Source organism: Leptinotarsa decemlineata, unplaced genomic scaffold (genome assembly GCF_025532065.1).
Source record: "Leptinotarsa decemlineata unplaced genomic scaffold, Ldec_3_MD MMD2_tig00026336_RagTag_RagTag, whole genome shotgun sequence".
NCBI classification, from domain to species: Eukaryota; Metazoa; Arthropoda; class Insecta; order Coleoptera; family Chrysomelidae; genus Leptinotarsa; species Leptinotarsa decemlineata.
In genome coordinates, this window is record NW_027412692.1 from 13,832,498 (window position 1) to 13,848,793 (window position 16,296).

Consider the following 16,296-nt stretch of genomic DNA (forward strand, 5'->3'; position numbering starts at 1 on the left):
TAGGTATCTAAAATAACAAAAATTTTACCTGAGTTATCAATATCTTATCCAAGCCTCCACATTGCCAAAAATTTATTGAATTCTTCAGTAATTAATTTGGAGTCACTGATGCATTATTAACACAGACTAAGAGTATTGAAGGAGTATGTGAATTTTGATCAGAGAAAAGATATGGAATGCTATTTATCAGGCTCACAATTAGAGCAATTCATATTGATGCGTCCAGTTTTGATACTAGTTCCACGATTATGGCAATTTGTAATTTTATGTCTAGGCGGGGGAAAAAAAAATGCTGTGGAATAATGGAGCAACCGAACAAATAGGTCGGAGAAAGTGGTCCGATCCGGCTCGAAGGACCATTGTTATTATTTCAAAATGTTTTGAATTGAAATTACGAACTTTATTTTCAAATACAAATCAACAATTATATCTACCAAGCCGCTACACACAAGTAACTTTTTTTTTCGAACAACCCTACTGGATGAACAAGAAAGTTTCATGTGTGTGGTTCAAATGTCAAAAAGATTGTTATACGTACTACTCTTTATGGCACAAATACAAAATCCTCCATTTCATTTTTCCATTTCCGAAAATCATATTAGTTTCATATATAAAGAATATCTTTTCTGTTGAGGTTTAATAAAACACTACTATTCAACAAAAATTTACTAAAACTAATCAAAACTGGTGTTGCTCTAACCAATACTTTACTGCATTTACATAATCTCCATTCATTCTTATGAATCCAGCAAATTCATTAACATGACTTCGAACTGGTTTAAAGGTATCTTTATGGAGGAATTTTAAAAGGTCATTTTCTAATTGAAATATATTGCCTTGAATATTTTTGATAATTGTATGCTTTCTTATTCCTCTCTGTCCCAGTTTCAAATAAACAGGAATCATGTGGTTTCTCGTTCTTTCAACAAAGTATGGTTTACTTTTCATTTCTTCTCCCTGTGGTTTCCAGCCTGAAGGATATACTTCTTTCTTCAACGGTTCTGGTACTATATGCACTGGCAAAGCTCTTTGCACATATTGCCAGTCATGCGGATCCTTAGTAACTTCATATTTTGTGTTCACTTCAACGTCTTCCAGGAAAGGTGATGATTTATAGCTAGACCATCTCACAAACTGCAGAGTCTGGAACAGTAATGGATTTAGTAAAACAAAGACGCCTCCACTATAAACAACTTGGTAACTATTGAATAATTACACAGCAAACTGATAATCTCCATGGCAAAAGTTGAAGATCTCAACAATTATAATTAATAATTAAAATCTCCTTTCTCACACAATCAGAACTGTGATAAAGAATCATACTTATCAGTGTTATGGGAATATTTACAAAGTGGAAAGTATTTTTTTTACATCAGTCTTTTAACAATAGGTATTTTTCAATAATACCCCTATACCTTAAGTTCAATGCTTTATGGATACAATAATGTTCATTTACCTTGTTTTGGACAGATAAGCAAGCAGACAATAATCGGCGACTTGCCGAAGTTATACCTGCCATTATTTTATTGAGAATTCTTCAAACTGCTTGCTGAAGAATTATTTAAATCCTTTATAAAAAGAAATAACCCAACGTAAGTAATCCCATTTGCGTATTATTTGTAAGTTTGGAGGTTATATATCATCCACCGTAGCAATGACTTTATAATAGGGATTGGTTATTGAAAAGAGAACATTGTCTTCAACAACTGAAAAGTGATGGATTGATTCATGTACTGGCATCGCGTCACTCATACACTTAAAGTCAGATACGTCACGATGATTTACGTGTTGCATATTTCCATGAGGAAATACATATTGAATATAGGATAGAGGAAACAAAAACAACTTTTGTTACGACCGGTTTCGGTTTGTTAAACCATTTTCAAGTAACCTGAAATTTACTTGATAATTTATTTGTTACAGTGTTGCCATTCGCAAACAATCGTACTTCTCTAACTTCGTTCCTATTCTTTTGAAAATATTTCCCTTGAAAGCCTTGGCTAATTTCGCCTGTTTGAGCGTTTCACTAGTTCCTTTTTCTGGCAATTTCTTGTTCCTCGTTACATGTTCTTTTTTTACCCTCTCCATATACTTTTTTCGTTTCACTTCTCGCTACGCTTTTGTTTCAGATCTCTTGATTCTTTTCTTTTCTCTTTTTTGATCTCTTTCTTTTTGTTCTTCCAGTTCTTCATTACTTTTTGTTATTAAATTGTTATTAATATTTCTTTATTGGTTTCTCTTATACAAACGTTGTCACCGATTTCGCCTCTGCATTCATAAATTATATTGATAAAAATGTATTTTTTCTGATTTATGACTGATAGTGAACTTTAGTGCACTGTATTGCTCTCACGAAGCAAAACGTTTAATATGGGGGACTGGTTGAACTTTTATCGATGTCAAATAGTGTTGTTACTTACATTTCAGCTTTCAGGTACTAGATGGCGTATTACGCAATGGAGAATTTTTATCAATTTGATCATTATTTGTTGTTTTTTGCTGTAGAAAAGTGCTTTTCCGCCAAGAACTTCTGAAATAAAAGAGGGTAAGATTCTTAGTCATACCATAACAATGAACAGCTGATTTTTAAACTATCAATCATGATTAATGTCGAACTATAACGAAACGAATATGTATAGCAAATCATACATTATACACAGATCACAGACAACTGAATTTGGATGTTTGGGATAAGTCATCTCCTAGTACATTTGCTAATGAGTCCGACAGAGAAAGATGGAGCTTTTGTCAGTTATAAGTAAATTATTCAATTGAATTCGTTTGTAAGTAAATTTATGTGAAATAAGTTATATTAGAAGGAGGAGAAGTTCAGCTAACCTCTGATCGTTAGTAGAATACTGGACATTTCCATAATCATTAAAAAACATTTCATTTCCTACAGAGAAATCACAGGTTTTATAATAATGGAAAAAGGGAGGTGCAGAAAAATGACTGTCACTTCTGTCGAGATTTTTATACGAGGTCAACCAAGAAACACGAAAATTCAAAAATAAAATTTTAGTTTTCAACATTGTTATTTTGTTCATATCCTGAAGCTTCAGTTTTCCTTCTTTCAGAATATCTAGCTTCAACTGACTGACAATATTCTGTTCAATGCAATTTTATCTAACTTTATTATATCTGAGAAATACCGATTATCATGTCATCTCTTTCTGTTTTTAAGGCTGCATTTAGCTTTCGCAATTTGTTTTACTCATAACGGATTTTTCCTTGCCCAGTAATATTCTTCGGGTTTTTGAAGTGCGTCTTCCAGATTCCAGTCAGATCTAGAAAAGTGGTTATCTTTCTTTATTAAAACCGTCCCTGTTTATACATATTATTATTATCTGGCAAACAGAGTATCATTTTCTTGAATGATCCATCACTACTGTTATAGATAAGAATTTCTAATCAGCTTTGTTCATTTTCATTATATTTAGGCTGTTAATATATTGTTAAGTTGTTGTCAATTCAGTTTAATTTCTTTTGAAGAGATAACAGGTACTCGGTAACTAGTTCCGGAATCGTGACCAGATTATGGAAAAAGAAAACGGAAACTCAGAAAATGATGTGGAAGAGGATAAAGTCGAATTTACTCCACTTGATGGTGGTTATGGATGGGTTGTTGTTTTCGCAATTGTAATAATAAATGTAAGTATTTGAGTAGCCTTAGGAATGGAATAAGGGTTTTTTGTGGTTGTTTAGGAGGTGCTAGATTTAACCGTTCTCTTAAAAATAGTTCTGTCCACGACAAATTCAAAATGAAATCACTTTTCTCAGTTAAAGTTGTACATAATATACACTATTATACTTTCTTTCCTAGTAGTGAAAAAATAATTAAATGCCCATTATAAAGGCAAGACGCTAACGGAGTGCTCAAACAAAATTTTGTGAATAACAACTCATTTGACAGATGTATCTTCAACAAGAATTGTCAAAGTTTGGAAATCCCTGCTTGATGACCCTATACAAAGCGTTATTTTGCATTTTGAAATAGCACGCTTGGGTTAGGTTGACACCAGAGCCCAAAAACAAATCATTTCTGATCTGCCATAGGTTTCTTTAGTGGTACTTGGCTGAATCAGGAATCCATCTCTGAACTCAACCGACCTTAAAGTACAAGCTCAATGATTTAATCGGCCAAATTCCAGTCGCGAGCCAAAAATGTTATTACATAAAATGTAATTAACTAGTATTGGATTTTAAACTATCCTGAAAATGGAACCTGTTTATCGAATGTTTTTTTTTATTTTCAGGCAACATTACTACCGTTGGTTCAATGTTTTGGAATAATATTTGATGCCGAGTTTTCTGACATGGGTGTAACAGCTGCTCAGGAATCATTTTTACTTCATCTTCACAGTTCCATGTACTGTGTTGTAGGTAACTAATGAATACAAGGTGGTCAATTAAAGAAAGAACAATAGTATGTTTCACACTTGATTCAATTTAAGAAAAAAACCCGTTCAGACATTAAATCAATTTACATGGTTTAAAACTTTGTGAGGTTAGATTCGTACATACCGGTATTCAAGTGAGACTATCATGAGATTTTTACTGGGCAGTAAAACGTCTCAAACGTTTTCATACTAACTAAATTCTGATTTGTCCTTTACATAGTAACAATTTTAATCATATGACCTTCTACCTGATTATTGACTCATAATTTTTGTTGAGTTTGAGGGAAAACTTACTGAAAATTCATAGTAGAAAATTTTCACCAACTCATCAAATGGACATGTGTACCAATTACCAATTTCCACATTAAGAAACAGATTCAGAAAGAAAAATTCAATTCTAGTCCGTCTTTCGGTATATTTCAGAATTCTTTAAAAGTTAGTAGATTAAGCGCATTCCAAAAGATTGAGTTTCGAACATTTCTCTTCCAAATGTAATACTTCATAGTTGTGGTATGCCCGAAAGATAGTTCGCAAATGTGGAATTTGTCTTCAAATTAAAGAAAATAATCATATGTTCTTTCATTCTACGAGGTAAGTTTCTCCCCGTTTGACCAATATAAAGTTTTGGGCAATAACGACAAGTCAACACACATAATCCTATCCTGATTATCGTTGTATCTCAGTGCACCAAATAGCAAGAGGCATATGCAATAATGATGTTGATAATTGTTTGATATAAACAATAAAATATTCAGGAATGTTGCAAGGTTTTTCCACTTATCAGCTTGAAAAGAATTGATCAGAAAATGAAGATGTCGATCAAAACCCCGAAGAACTATTTAAAAATGTTGTAAAATACTACTAACGTATTTATTTTATTTTTCATTGACCATATAAATGTATACTTTAGAATTATGTATTCTCAATGATTTAAATAGAATGTAACAACGCTACTTACTAATCGCAATGATATTTATTTTTTGTTAACAAATATATATATGAAATTGTATTTTTGTAATGTTTTACGATTTAAATTGAACTAAAAATAATATAGACACTTTCACTTCATGCTATTATTTCGTTTCTGGTATTTAAGTATTCTTATCATTTTCTTCATTTCTTTCGAATTTATGTTTGCCTCTTCTCTTATAGATTTCAAATTCATTATTACAGTTTCAAATAATGGAAATTCGAAGTTTCGTAGATGATGAGAAGTTATTTCAATTATTTTGATAGCATGTCTCACTACCTTTGAGTTTTATGGTTGAAATACGAATATGAAGAATATTGTTTCGATATTTTGAATAAACATCGAAAATTCAACGTATTAATGAAAAAAAAATACGAAATTGTTCATAACAAAACTTAGCGAAAGTCAGAAAAAATACGGTTGCAACAAAAGTTAAATTCTACTGTGTGCTTTATTTCATTGATTAGTATGTGAAACCTGATAATATCGAATTCGTTGGAGCTCATTAATACAGATTATTGTATGATTTTCACTATAAAAGGTTTTACAAAAACCCCGACACGTGTTTCGCTATATCTCAAGCGTAAAATGATAAGTTCATTCTGAATTACTACCATTTTATACTCTAACCTCTAACCTACTCGTATGCCTAATTTCTAATGAATGAATCTACCTGTAAATGCCAGGTATGAATTCATTAACTATATGAATGAATTTTTCGAAAGTATCTCAATATACCTAACAATTTTTACCTGGAAATGAACAGATTCAATAATTCCGAATTATTCAGTTCCGTTTGATCTTCCATAAGGAATTGAGAATTTTTAAACTTGTTCATTTCCATACTCTCTAACAGGTTATGCTTAAAAATTTTCTTCTGGAAATGGAGAGGCTTGAATTCATGGTTGAACTCATATCCTTCTGTGATTAAATGAGTGGCATATGTGGAATTTATTTTTCCATTCTGGAAACTATTGTTGTGTTCCTTCATGCGGGCTATAAACGTTCTTCCAGTTTGACCTATATAAAACATGGGACATGACCCACATGATAATTTATACACTTCCGATTTTTCTGAAACTGAACTTTCATGCCAAAGTTGTTGTTGGTTTTGAAAGCAATATTTACAACTTTGTTTTTCAGAAAATTTTAAATATTCGTAGTGGGTTGGCCTGAGTAGGTTAAGGTTCTATAACTTTCAACCTCATCTCTTCGAAATGGGTAAACTTCCCTCAAAGCTTGGCTGTATAACTTTTTTGATAACAGAGAATGTATTAAACTGCTTTCGTTATCATTGTTGACGGCTATTTGTTTTATTCTGTTTAGTTATTTATTGAAATTCGTATCTGACAAGGAAACATTCATCAGTCTGTGGATGATACTGTTGAATGCTGCTACTTTGTGATGATATGGGTGGGTGGACGAATTATAAATGATAATATCTGTATGTGGCGATAAATTGAAAAATCTTGTTTATTGTTAATTTATTCCTATAGTAATTTATTCACATAGTTAATGCATTCATACCTGACCATTTCAGGTAGATTCATTCATTAGAAAGTAGGCACACAAGTAGATAAGATGTTAGAGTATAAAATAGTTGTAATTTAGAAGTAACTTATCATTAAGTAAAAATTTCACAACTTACCCCAAGAAATGTCGCTAGTTCTCTTCTTCCATCCAATACGTGGTCACTTTGGGAAAATAGGAAGGTGGAGTAAGAAAATGATGGAAATATGGCCTTTAATCGAAAGATTTTTCTAAAATTGTACCCAAACACGAACCAATGAAAAACAATAATAATGTGTGTGATAGGCTTCATCTAGTAATGAATATTTCACCGTTTCTCTGAATTTGTTGTTTGAAATTATGCAAATATATAATAGCATCTGATTTTTTTGCATTATTTATAATAGATTTTGTTTTGTTTAAGTATTTTTATTCAATCTTGTGTTATAATTAGATGTGGAAACAATCATGAAACCACAAACTATTCACCATACTACAATAAAGGTTCATTTACGGTTCATTTCAGGTTTTTTCAGCAGCCCATTACTGAAAATGTACAATTTCAGCTACGTGGCTTTATTCGGTGCCTCACTATGGTGCTTTGGTATTTTCCTCAGCAGCTTTGCCAAGTCTTATGCCACTTTATTATTCACAGTATCGATTTTGATTGGTAAAGTATGACAACTATTTCGGTATAAGATAGAACCCCCTTTGAGAATTCGATTTTTTTTCAGGTGTGGGCCAAGGAATCGCTCTACCAGCCACATATCTTGCCCAATACTCATATTTCAAGAAAAAGCTGACTTTAGCTGTAAGCATATCCACCACTGGTGCCAGTATATTGGCAATTTTCATGCCAAAGATTTGTGATATTCTACTGTTACACCAGGGAAGAAGAAATGCCGTTCTAGTTTTATTTGCCATATCGTTACTTTCATTGGTAGGTTGCGTTTTGATGAAGCCACCTACACCAGAAAAACGTCGCCGTCACTTCACACATGAACAAAAGAACACAGAAGTGGCCTTGATAATAAGTCCAGAAAAGACGGTAAGATTTTGCATTGATTCAATAGTATTCGTTGCACACAGTCTTTTTAATTTATCCAGGCAGCAGCTAATGATAAACTAATAACCTCCAATGTTTATCAAGAAACAACGATACCGAACGAGAAGGAAAAGAGTATATTGACCAAACTGTATGATGTATTCGATTTTGAATTACTTAAGCAGTTGCCGTACGTTGTGATAGTTATTGGTTTGGGGGTTTCGTTCGCAGCCGAGTTGAATGGAATTTTGACTATGCAGTTTATGTTACCGGAATTGTCAAATTTCACCAGAACGGATGTGGCAAATGTCGCGTCGATTCAGTCTATTTTTGATATATCTGCAAGACTGTTGGTACCGCTCTTGACGTATCGTTTAGAAGTTCCTCCGAGACTGGTATACGTCATGGCTCTGATTCTAGCAACAGTCGCTAGGTTAGGTAAGTAAGAGCCTTATTTTAGGCTTGACAGCTTACTTGTTAATGGACTATAATATAATTCATTTATTGATCTTTGAACTGATTGGTTTTATCTAGCTTGTTTTATTTGTTTGCTGTGTGAGTCAATTCTGATAATTAAAGATGAACCTCAAAGTGGTCGACCAGTGTAGTGATTCCAATAGCGATGGTGAATGCGAAAAAGGGATACCAGTGAATAAGATTCAGATTGTATATTGAAACACAGAGGGTATGTTTCAATGTACATAAAAATCTACATCTCTAGTTTGGTTTCGAGGGAAACAAACTATTACGAGCAACATGAGATTTGACCTGAATTCCTTTCATAACTATACGTAAAATAGTCAAAAACAAACCTTATGAACGCAAGACGCGATGTGATACAGGATTACCAAAACCTTTAGATGTTAATCTACTAAAATCATTGAAAAAAAACAATATACGACTGTTACAAAAGCAATGAGATTCCTACAACTGAAATCATAAGGAAGAAATTGAATACTTCCGGCCATAACGTGAGCTGCTGTGACAAAACTCTTCAGAATTGGATAAAGAAACTAGGATTTAGATTTAAAATAATAAATCCACGTCAAACAGTTATGAAAAGCAGAAGAACAGTGGAATTGCGTAACAAACACTTAGGACAAATAAATAAATATAGACAAGAACAACGGCAAATTTTCTATTTGGACGAAACTTGGTATGACACACGACACAGTAACGAAAGGGTGGACTGATGGTTCGAGAATGTGTACGCCTAACATGCCTGCAAACAAAGGATCGCGATTAATCATTGTGCATTGCGGAGGAAGTAAATAATGGATTCCGAATTATGTAAAAAAAAACTTGAGGACAGCAATGTTGACTATCATAAGAACACGGAAGCCAATATTTTCGAGGAATGGTTTGAAAACACTTTGATCCCATTTGGATGCGAATAGTATAATAGTTCTTGACAATGCTTCCTATCATTCGCGACAGCTCATCAAAGTACCGAATCAAAATTCGAGGAAAGATGAAATACATAGTTTTTTAATGAATAACAATTTGTATTTTGAAGATAACTATACCAAAAACCAACTACTTGGAGTTTTACAGACAAAAACATTTGAAAAAGTGTATGGCCTTGAGAGTTTTGCTGAAAAGCATGGACACACGATACTGAGACTTTCCCCCTATTTTTGTATTTTCAGTCCCATCGAGTTGATTTGGGAAAATTGAAACAAAGCATCAGGCGTAGAAATAATTTTCCAAAATTTGATAAGAAGGTAATAGAGCTAATTAAAGAAGAAGTATCTGATATTACCGAAGAAGACTGGCAGAAAAGGATTAAAAAAGTAATTTTAGTTGAAAAAGATTATATAGAGATTGGACACTTCCATATTAATGGTGGAAACAAATCATTATTGATTTAAATGACGACAGTGATGGTGAAACGGAGAATATGGAAGAGAAATTATCAGAAGCTTTCGAAGAGAGTTAGTGAAGTGTTTTTGAAGCGATCAATTGTATATACAGTGTGTCTCACTTCTCATGGAAACATCCCTGTATCTTCCGTAATATTCGAGGTAGAACGATGAAACTCTCTGGACTGATGAAATGCTCAAAATGCGCCTACCACCTGAATGGGGTTGGCCAAAGTGATATACACTGTCCGCCACTCGCGATGGAACACTCCATTTTTACAGTAAAACATATTAGGGGGCAAAATAGGCTCAAAATTCCTTCAGATTCGTGATCAAGACTACCAACTTACTACGGTTACACTTTTTTCCCAAAAAAAATTCAGTCCTGAAAAATCCATATTTGTCTCATTTCTTATGGAAACACCCCCGTATCTTCCGTAATATTTGAGGTGGAACGATGAAACTGTCATTCAGGTGGTAGGTGCATTTTGAGCATTTCCATCAGTCCTGAGAGTTTCATCGTTCTACCTCGAATATTACGGAAGATACGGGGATGTTTCCATGAGAAGTGAGACACACTGTATATGTGAGTAAGTAGTATTCAGAAGTGTTTTCAATTATCACCCTGTTACCATCTTTCAAGCTCTTCGATAACTTCCTCGCTGGCAGATCAGGCAAAAAACGGCCTTCGTCGACTTCATCGAATCAGAAGCACGAAATTTTTATGCTGACGGAATCAATCAACTTGTGTTACGTTGGCAAAAGTGCACTGAATCAAATGGCGCTCATTTCGATTGGATTGAATAAGTATTCACTGAGATATTAGAAACCGACGAAAATTTTGAAACAATTAATATTTAATTGGTATGTATATTTTTTCCAGTGATCGCGTTCTTCAGCAAATCATACGTAGCGATTTATTTTGGCTGTTCGCTAATCGGTTTGACGAAAGGCACCAGAGCAGTGTTTCAGTCTGTTATCATTCCGCAAGTTGTACCTATAGAAAAAATACCTGCTGCCAATGGGATTAACTTTCTGTTCAACGGGGCTGTCTCCTTAGCTGTAGGACCAATCATAGGTTAGTAAAAGATGGTTAGTTGAGCGGAGCGTAACTCCCAATAACGAATCAAATGACATTTTTTTCATGACAAGTTGGCACAATTGAAACTGTTTACTCCAATCAAAACCATATTTATTTAGAATCATCTATAATTAATTTTATAACAGCAGTTTTCATTCACTTAAATGTGGTTAACAATTAGAAAACAACTATGTCGAAACAAAATTCAAATCCTTCACTTATCTTGTAGATCCAACACACTAGAGGTTCCTGGGGGCTCCTTCTGGAAGCCCATTTGATGTTTCCTCTAATCTTATTGTATATGGCATACGCTTGTGGAACTGCCAGAATCCCATAAATTATAATTGTTCAAGCACTGGGTGTATAGCTTATTGATTTCTATTGAAGTACAGGACGGTGTCCTGATTTCATGCAGTTCATCCAAGTTTATGTTGCTCAAGTTAAGGCCCTCTTGGAATTTCTTGTGTATCTGAAACATGATGGGTTGGCTTTGGGTATCAACCTGCTGATAATTGATAGCAACTTCTTGATTTGTCGATATCTGGCAAGTTTTTGTGTTGTCGACTGGGTATGAACCTTTGATGGCTTCTTCTTGTTGGTGGCATTTTAATTCAATTGTTTGTTCGTTAGGTGAGGGTCCAATCCATTGGTTTGACACTTTTAAGCGTTTCAATATATGTTGATTGATTTATAATCGCTTAGCATCTGGCATGGTCTTCAATGTTCATTAGTCGGATTTCGTAGGGTTTTATGGCTCCAATTTCCAATAGTTCGACCGGGTCACAGATGTAAAATAGTGGAATTACTTTCATTTAAATGCCACCAATACATGAGTAGCACAATTCGTTCTTCAAAAGTTATTGCCTTGAAATGGAGAGATGAATATTTGAAATTTTATTGCAAAATATCAGAATCCTTTTGGTTTTTTTGTGGCTGACAGTGTTTCTTGGTGAATGTTGAAGGTTGATAGCAATTATAGTGCTCTTATATTATTGCCAATGAGACACATTTTCTGATGAAAATTGATGGAATTTCTGGAAAAGAGCTTCATAAAACGTTCTCACGCAATCGTCATTTTGTGTTTTGTTAGCACTCTTATTCCAGATATTCCATTCCCGCCAAAAGTTATTTTCTCTCTCTACTCTATCAAAGTACATACTTTTTTTGCGGGAAAACTCAATCCGCATGTCAACAAATCACAACTAATGTTCTAGTACTTTCGAAAGTATGGAAAAGCGTATATGGATCACATACAGTGTGCGCCATTGAAGACGAAACAGATCAAAAGCAAAAACAGATCGATTTATAATTCAAGGGAAACACCTTTACATCATAACCTCGATCGTCATATCTCCTCCTCTTTTGAATGAAGACAGTATACAGTGTGTAACAACGAAAACTTAACAGTTGTAGTTAAAATTGCCATGTTTTAAAATCAATACCCACTCCTCTTCTTCCAGTTTTCATTAGTACATCGTTCGATTGTTTTGTTTAAACGGGTCGTGTATTGTTATGTGTTTAAAAATGCCTTATACTACTACTGAGAAGGTTTCAGCTTTTGCTTTATTTTTTGGCAACGACCAAAATGCTAATAGAACATCAATTTCATTTAACGAGCAGAACCCTGGTAAACACCTAAGCAGAAATCACGTTCTGGAAAAAAAAGAAATGTTCAGAGAAGGGTAGTGAATGACGATAATGCGATTGGAGTGATTGTTCAAGTCATTGCCAATCCCAGGTTAAGTACCAGAGGTTTATCAGCAATGGCCGGAATAAGCCATATGAGCGCATGGTGAATCCTTAAAAACCACAAATTCCATCCTTACAAAATTAAACTTGTTCATAAACTCAATGAGGATGATTTTGGCCGAAGACAGGAGTTTTGTGAGGGCATGAGTGAGAGATTAATGTAAAATCCTGAGCTGCTTTATAACATATGTTTTTCGGACGAAAGAGCTCATTTTATTTAAATGGTTGCGAGAACCGTCACAATTGCCGTTATTGGTCGGAGGAAAACCCAAGACAATACGCAGAAATACATACCCAACATCCCCAAAAGTTGAATGTCTGGGCCAGAATATTAGGCAATCATATTATAGGTCCATTTTTCATTGATGGAAATTTAACCGGTGATTCTTATTTACAACTTCTTGAAGAGGCAATACAACCTCGTATAGTTGAAATAATTGAACAGGATCCAAGATGTCAAGATGAATTTATCCATCACGATCACCAGATTTAACACCACTGGACTACTTTTTGTGGGAATATTCAAAGTCTAAAGTTTATGCTACACAGCCAGCCAATTTGGATGAATTACGTCATAGAATTATTGATGAATGCCGAGCTATAACTCCTGAGATGTTGAATAATGTAAGAGCAAAATTCGAGCAAAATCTTTATTGTTGCATGGAGCAAAATGGCGCACATTTTGAACATTTACTCTAGATTTCCTATGTGAGTTACCCTTATTAGGTGTTACTTTTTTTTGTGTGCTTCAAAAACAATTATTGGGATTTATTAACCCTAAAACAGTTTTTTAAACTTTTCTGTGTCATCAGCATTCAAGGAAATCAGCAGGTTGTATTCGTTGTGTAGGTACGTTTTTAGTATGATTCACTTTTTTATCAGAAGCATAAAATATCCACGTCAAAAGGCAACCTTCATAAGGAGGTGCCACTCAATTTACCTAAAATGTAAGGGTGGTAACCAACCCCATCCCCCGAAAACAATTTGATTTATTTCAAAAAGAGTTGAACTCAATAAAAGTACCTTTAAATCTTCAAATATCTCGAAAACTAATCGTTACAAAAATTTTCTTCTAACTGAGATGTAAAGGTATTCGAAAGACATTTAAAACAAGGTGCCACTCGACCTACATTCCCTATCTAAATAAGGGTCGTCGGACGCACCCCTCCGAGGGGGTGCGTACTACAAAAAATCTGATTAGTCTGAAAGCTGTCCCCCTTTAATTAGAAATCGACGTGTCCGAGCTTTGTTTAAAAATCTTACTTTTTATATTCGAAAACGGCTCTGTTAAGTTTTCGTTGTTACACATTGTATACTAAATGTGACACATCAACAAAAAAATAGTTTAATGAGGAATTCATTTATGGGACTGTTCGGTATTTAACTTTCCATTTTGACGGCTTTTTGTGGGAAAGCAATGTCATCAATACATCAATCAACTCAAGAATGTCGGACAACGGTTCGAGACTAACCATTTTTGAATTTTTGTAATATTTTCATGCCTTGTTCACATTATTTTTCAAATGAAGTATCGTTTGGAATTTAACACGGAACAGTTGCCAATATTCTGATGCCGCTTAAAATATCTTCCGCGTCGGTAATGACATATATTTCAGTTTTTTTTTTCAGGAACTATTCACGACGTTACCCATTCATATATTCCTGCTCTTCACGCAGCCTCAGAAATATCTCTAGTGTGTGTTGTTTTATGGGCATTGGAATTCATTTATTCGAGAAGAAAGAGTCGTCGAAGTTGATTTTTGTATTCATTATATATTTTCCCATCGAGTTTTTTAAATAAAAAATTACACAACACAACAAAAAAATATTTTTTGAATGTTTCCTACACTAAATTAGTCAATTTCTACTAATTTTGGGGTGATAAAAACGAAAATAACAATGAAAAATTTTTATTAGCTCTGGTTTTTGAGATACACAGTACTTAATCTTAAAGAGTAGTTATACTATACGTGAAAAGTGAAAGTACATAAAACAATATTGTTATGTTTCTTTTAGAATATTTTAAGTACAAAATTAATAAAAAAAACATTATTCTTAGTGTTTTGACAAATAAAAGAAGTTTGTACCACCAAATTTCAATTAAGTCCATCCGATTCATTGTAAGATCGCTGTCGTTTAGCTTGTCTTTTATAAAACACTTCTGGAGCATCCCTACACACAGACCAGCAGTAGTCTGCAAGCATTGCTTCATTCCAACGGCCCTGATATCTCTGTTCCATTAAGGCAATGTCTTGATGGAATCTTTCTCCATGTTCGTCACTCACAGCTCCACAGTTTTGTGGGAAGAAATTAAGATGAGAGTGAAGAAAATGAATTTTTAAGGACATGTTGCATCCAAGTTGGTGGTAAGCTTGAAGAAGCTCTTTAACCAATGCTGTGAAGTTATCATCTCTTTTGTTACCTAGAAACCCATGTACAACCCCCTTAAAGGCTTCCCAGGCTCTTTTTTCATTTCCTGTTAAAATCATGTCAAAAGCAGGATCATTTACGATTTCACGGATTTGAGGCCCAATAAAGATGCCTTCCTTGACTTTAGCATCACTCAACCTGGGAAACTTTGCTCTCAAGTACTTAAAAGCTTGTCCTTCCTGGTCCATGGCCTTCACAAAGTTTTTCATTAGTCCCAACTTAATATGTAATGGGAGAAGGAGAACATCCTTAGGATCTACAAGAGGCTCGTAAACTACATTTTTCTCATTAGGGTTTAGGTCTGGTGTAGGCCAGTTCATTTTTTTATAGTGAGATTTTCTATCCCGACTGTCCCACAGACACAAAAAACAACAGTACTTGGTGAACCCTAATTGCATTCCTAGGAGTATAGCAATGACTTTCAGATCACCACAGATGTGCCACTTGTGTTGTTCATATTTGATTGATTGGAGAAGTGTTTTCATATTTATATACGTTTCCTTCATGTGAACTGCATGACCTATAGGAATAGAGGGTAGCTGATTTCCATTATGCAGAAGTACAGCTTTTAAGCTTAGTTTTGAAGAGTCTATAAACAGTCTCCATTCAGATGGAGTGTGATCCAAATTCAAGCAGTCCATCAAACCATTAACATCAGAACAAACTACGAGGTTTTCTTTTTTCTCAAAAAAAGGAAGCAAATCTTTTTGACGCTGTCTGTACTGAGATATTTTCACATCATGTTTTAGAAGATTCCACTGTTGTAGTCTTGACCCTAACAGCTCAGCCTTTTCCTTAGACAAGCGAAGATCTCTTATAAGGTCACTCAACTCTGACTAATTCTGTGCGGATCACTAGACCTATCAGGGTCATAGGATGTAGAAGGATGGGTTGCTCCTTCTAAACAGTCTTCATCACCTTCCTCTAAAATTTCATAGTTTTGGGGTGGAGAAGGGACTGGCAAATTGTCTGAGTGTGGTACAGGCCGAAGAGCAGATGGGAGATTAGGGTATTTAACCGTTCCTCTTTTCTTCATAGATAAACCTTGCTTAATGGGAGGAGTTGAGCAGAAATAATAGTCGTCTGTATGATTGGTAGGCTCACGCCAAACCATAGGTACTGCAAAAGCCATTGCCCGGTTTTTATTTTTCAGCCACTCTCGCAATATGACGGAACAAAAATTACAACATATATGAGGAGCCCATGATTTATCTTGGTCCCCAACTTTCACACCAAAATAATGTTCATAG

At 34.4% G+C, this 16,296-nt stretch overlaps 2 protein-coding genes across 3 annotated transcripts; one reads left to right on the forward strand and one right to left on the reverse strand.

The window, feature by feature from the left end:
- Positions 1 to 651: 651 nt before the first annotated feature.
- On the reverse strand, positions 652 to 1,656 carry mRpL49 (mitochondrial ribosomal protein L49). The gene is made up of 2 exons (XM_023158462.2): positions 1,457 to 1,656; positions 652 to 1,143 (listed from the first exon to the last, which is right to left on the reverse strand). Exons 1-2 carry the CDS (start codon positions 1,517 to 1,519, stop codon positions 679 to 681), a joined length of 528 nt encoding a protein of 175 aa, XP_023014230.1. The 5' UTR covers positions 1,520 to 1,656; the 3' UTR covers positions 652 to 678.
- A 752-nt stretch (positions 1,657 to 2,408) lies between these two features.
- On the forward strand, positions 2,409 to 14,450 carry LOC111503997 (monocarboxylate transporter 9). 2 transcript variants are annotated; one of them, XM_023158459.2, is made up of 8 exons: positions 2,409 to 2,545; positions 3,493 to 3,651; positions 4,257 to 4,383; positions 7,406 to 7,549; positions 7,614 to 7,927; positions 7,987 to 8,362; positions 10,670 to 10,864; positions 14,246 to 14,449. In XM_023158459.2, the coding sequence occupies exons 2-8, from the start codon at positions 3,538 to 3,540 to the stop codon at positions 14,371 to 14,373; spliced, it is 1,398 nt and encodes a 465-aa protein (XP_023014227.2). In that variant the 5' UTR covers positions 2,409 to 2,545; positions 3,493 to 3,537; the 3' UTR covers positions 14,374 to 14,449. The 2 variants fall into 2 exon arrangements, with proteins under 2 accessions (XP_023014227.2, XP_074039344.1); XM_074183243.1 differs by lacking the exons at positions 2,409 to 2,545; positions 3,493 to 3,651 and having other exon boundaries at positions 4,257 to 4,379; positions 14,246 to 14,450.
- Positions 14,451 to 16,296: the final 1,846 nt, after the last annotated feature.

Bases quoted from the DNA above. Each gene is read 5' to 3' on its own strand.
- mRpL49 (XM_023158462.2), bottom strand. From the start codon at position 1,519: ATGGCAGGTATAACTTCGGCAAGTCGCCGATTATTGTCTGCTTGCTTA. The intron at 1,144-1,456 runs GTAAATGAACAT...TTACTGTTCCAG, and splicing joins GCTTATCTGTCCAAAACAAG to ACTCTGCAGTTTGTGAGATG.
- LOC111503997 (XM_023158459.2), top strand. From the start codon at position 3,538: ATGGAAAAAGAAAACGGAAACTCAGAAAATGATGTGGAAGAGGATAAA. The intron at 7,550-7,613 runs GTAAAGTATGAC...ATTTTTTTTCAG, and splicing joins CACAGTATCGATTTTGATTG to GTGTGGGCCAAGGAATCGCT. The intron at 10,865-14,245 runs GTTAGTAAAAGA...TTTTTTTTTCAG, and splicing joins AGCTGTAGGACCAATCATAG to GAACTATTCACGACGTTACC.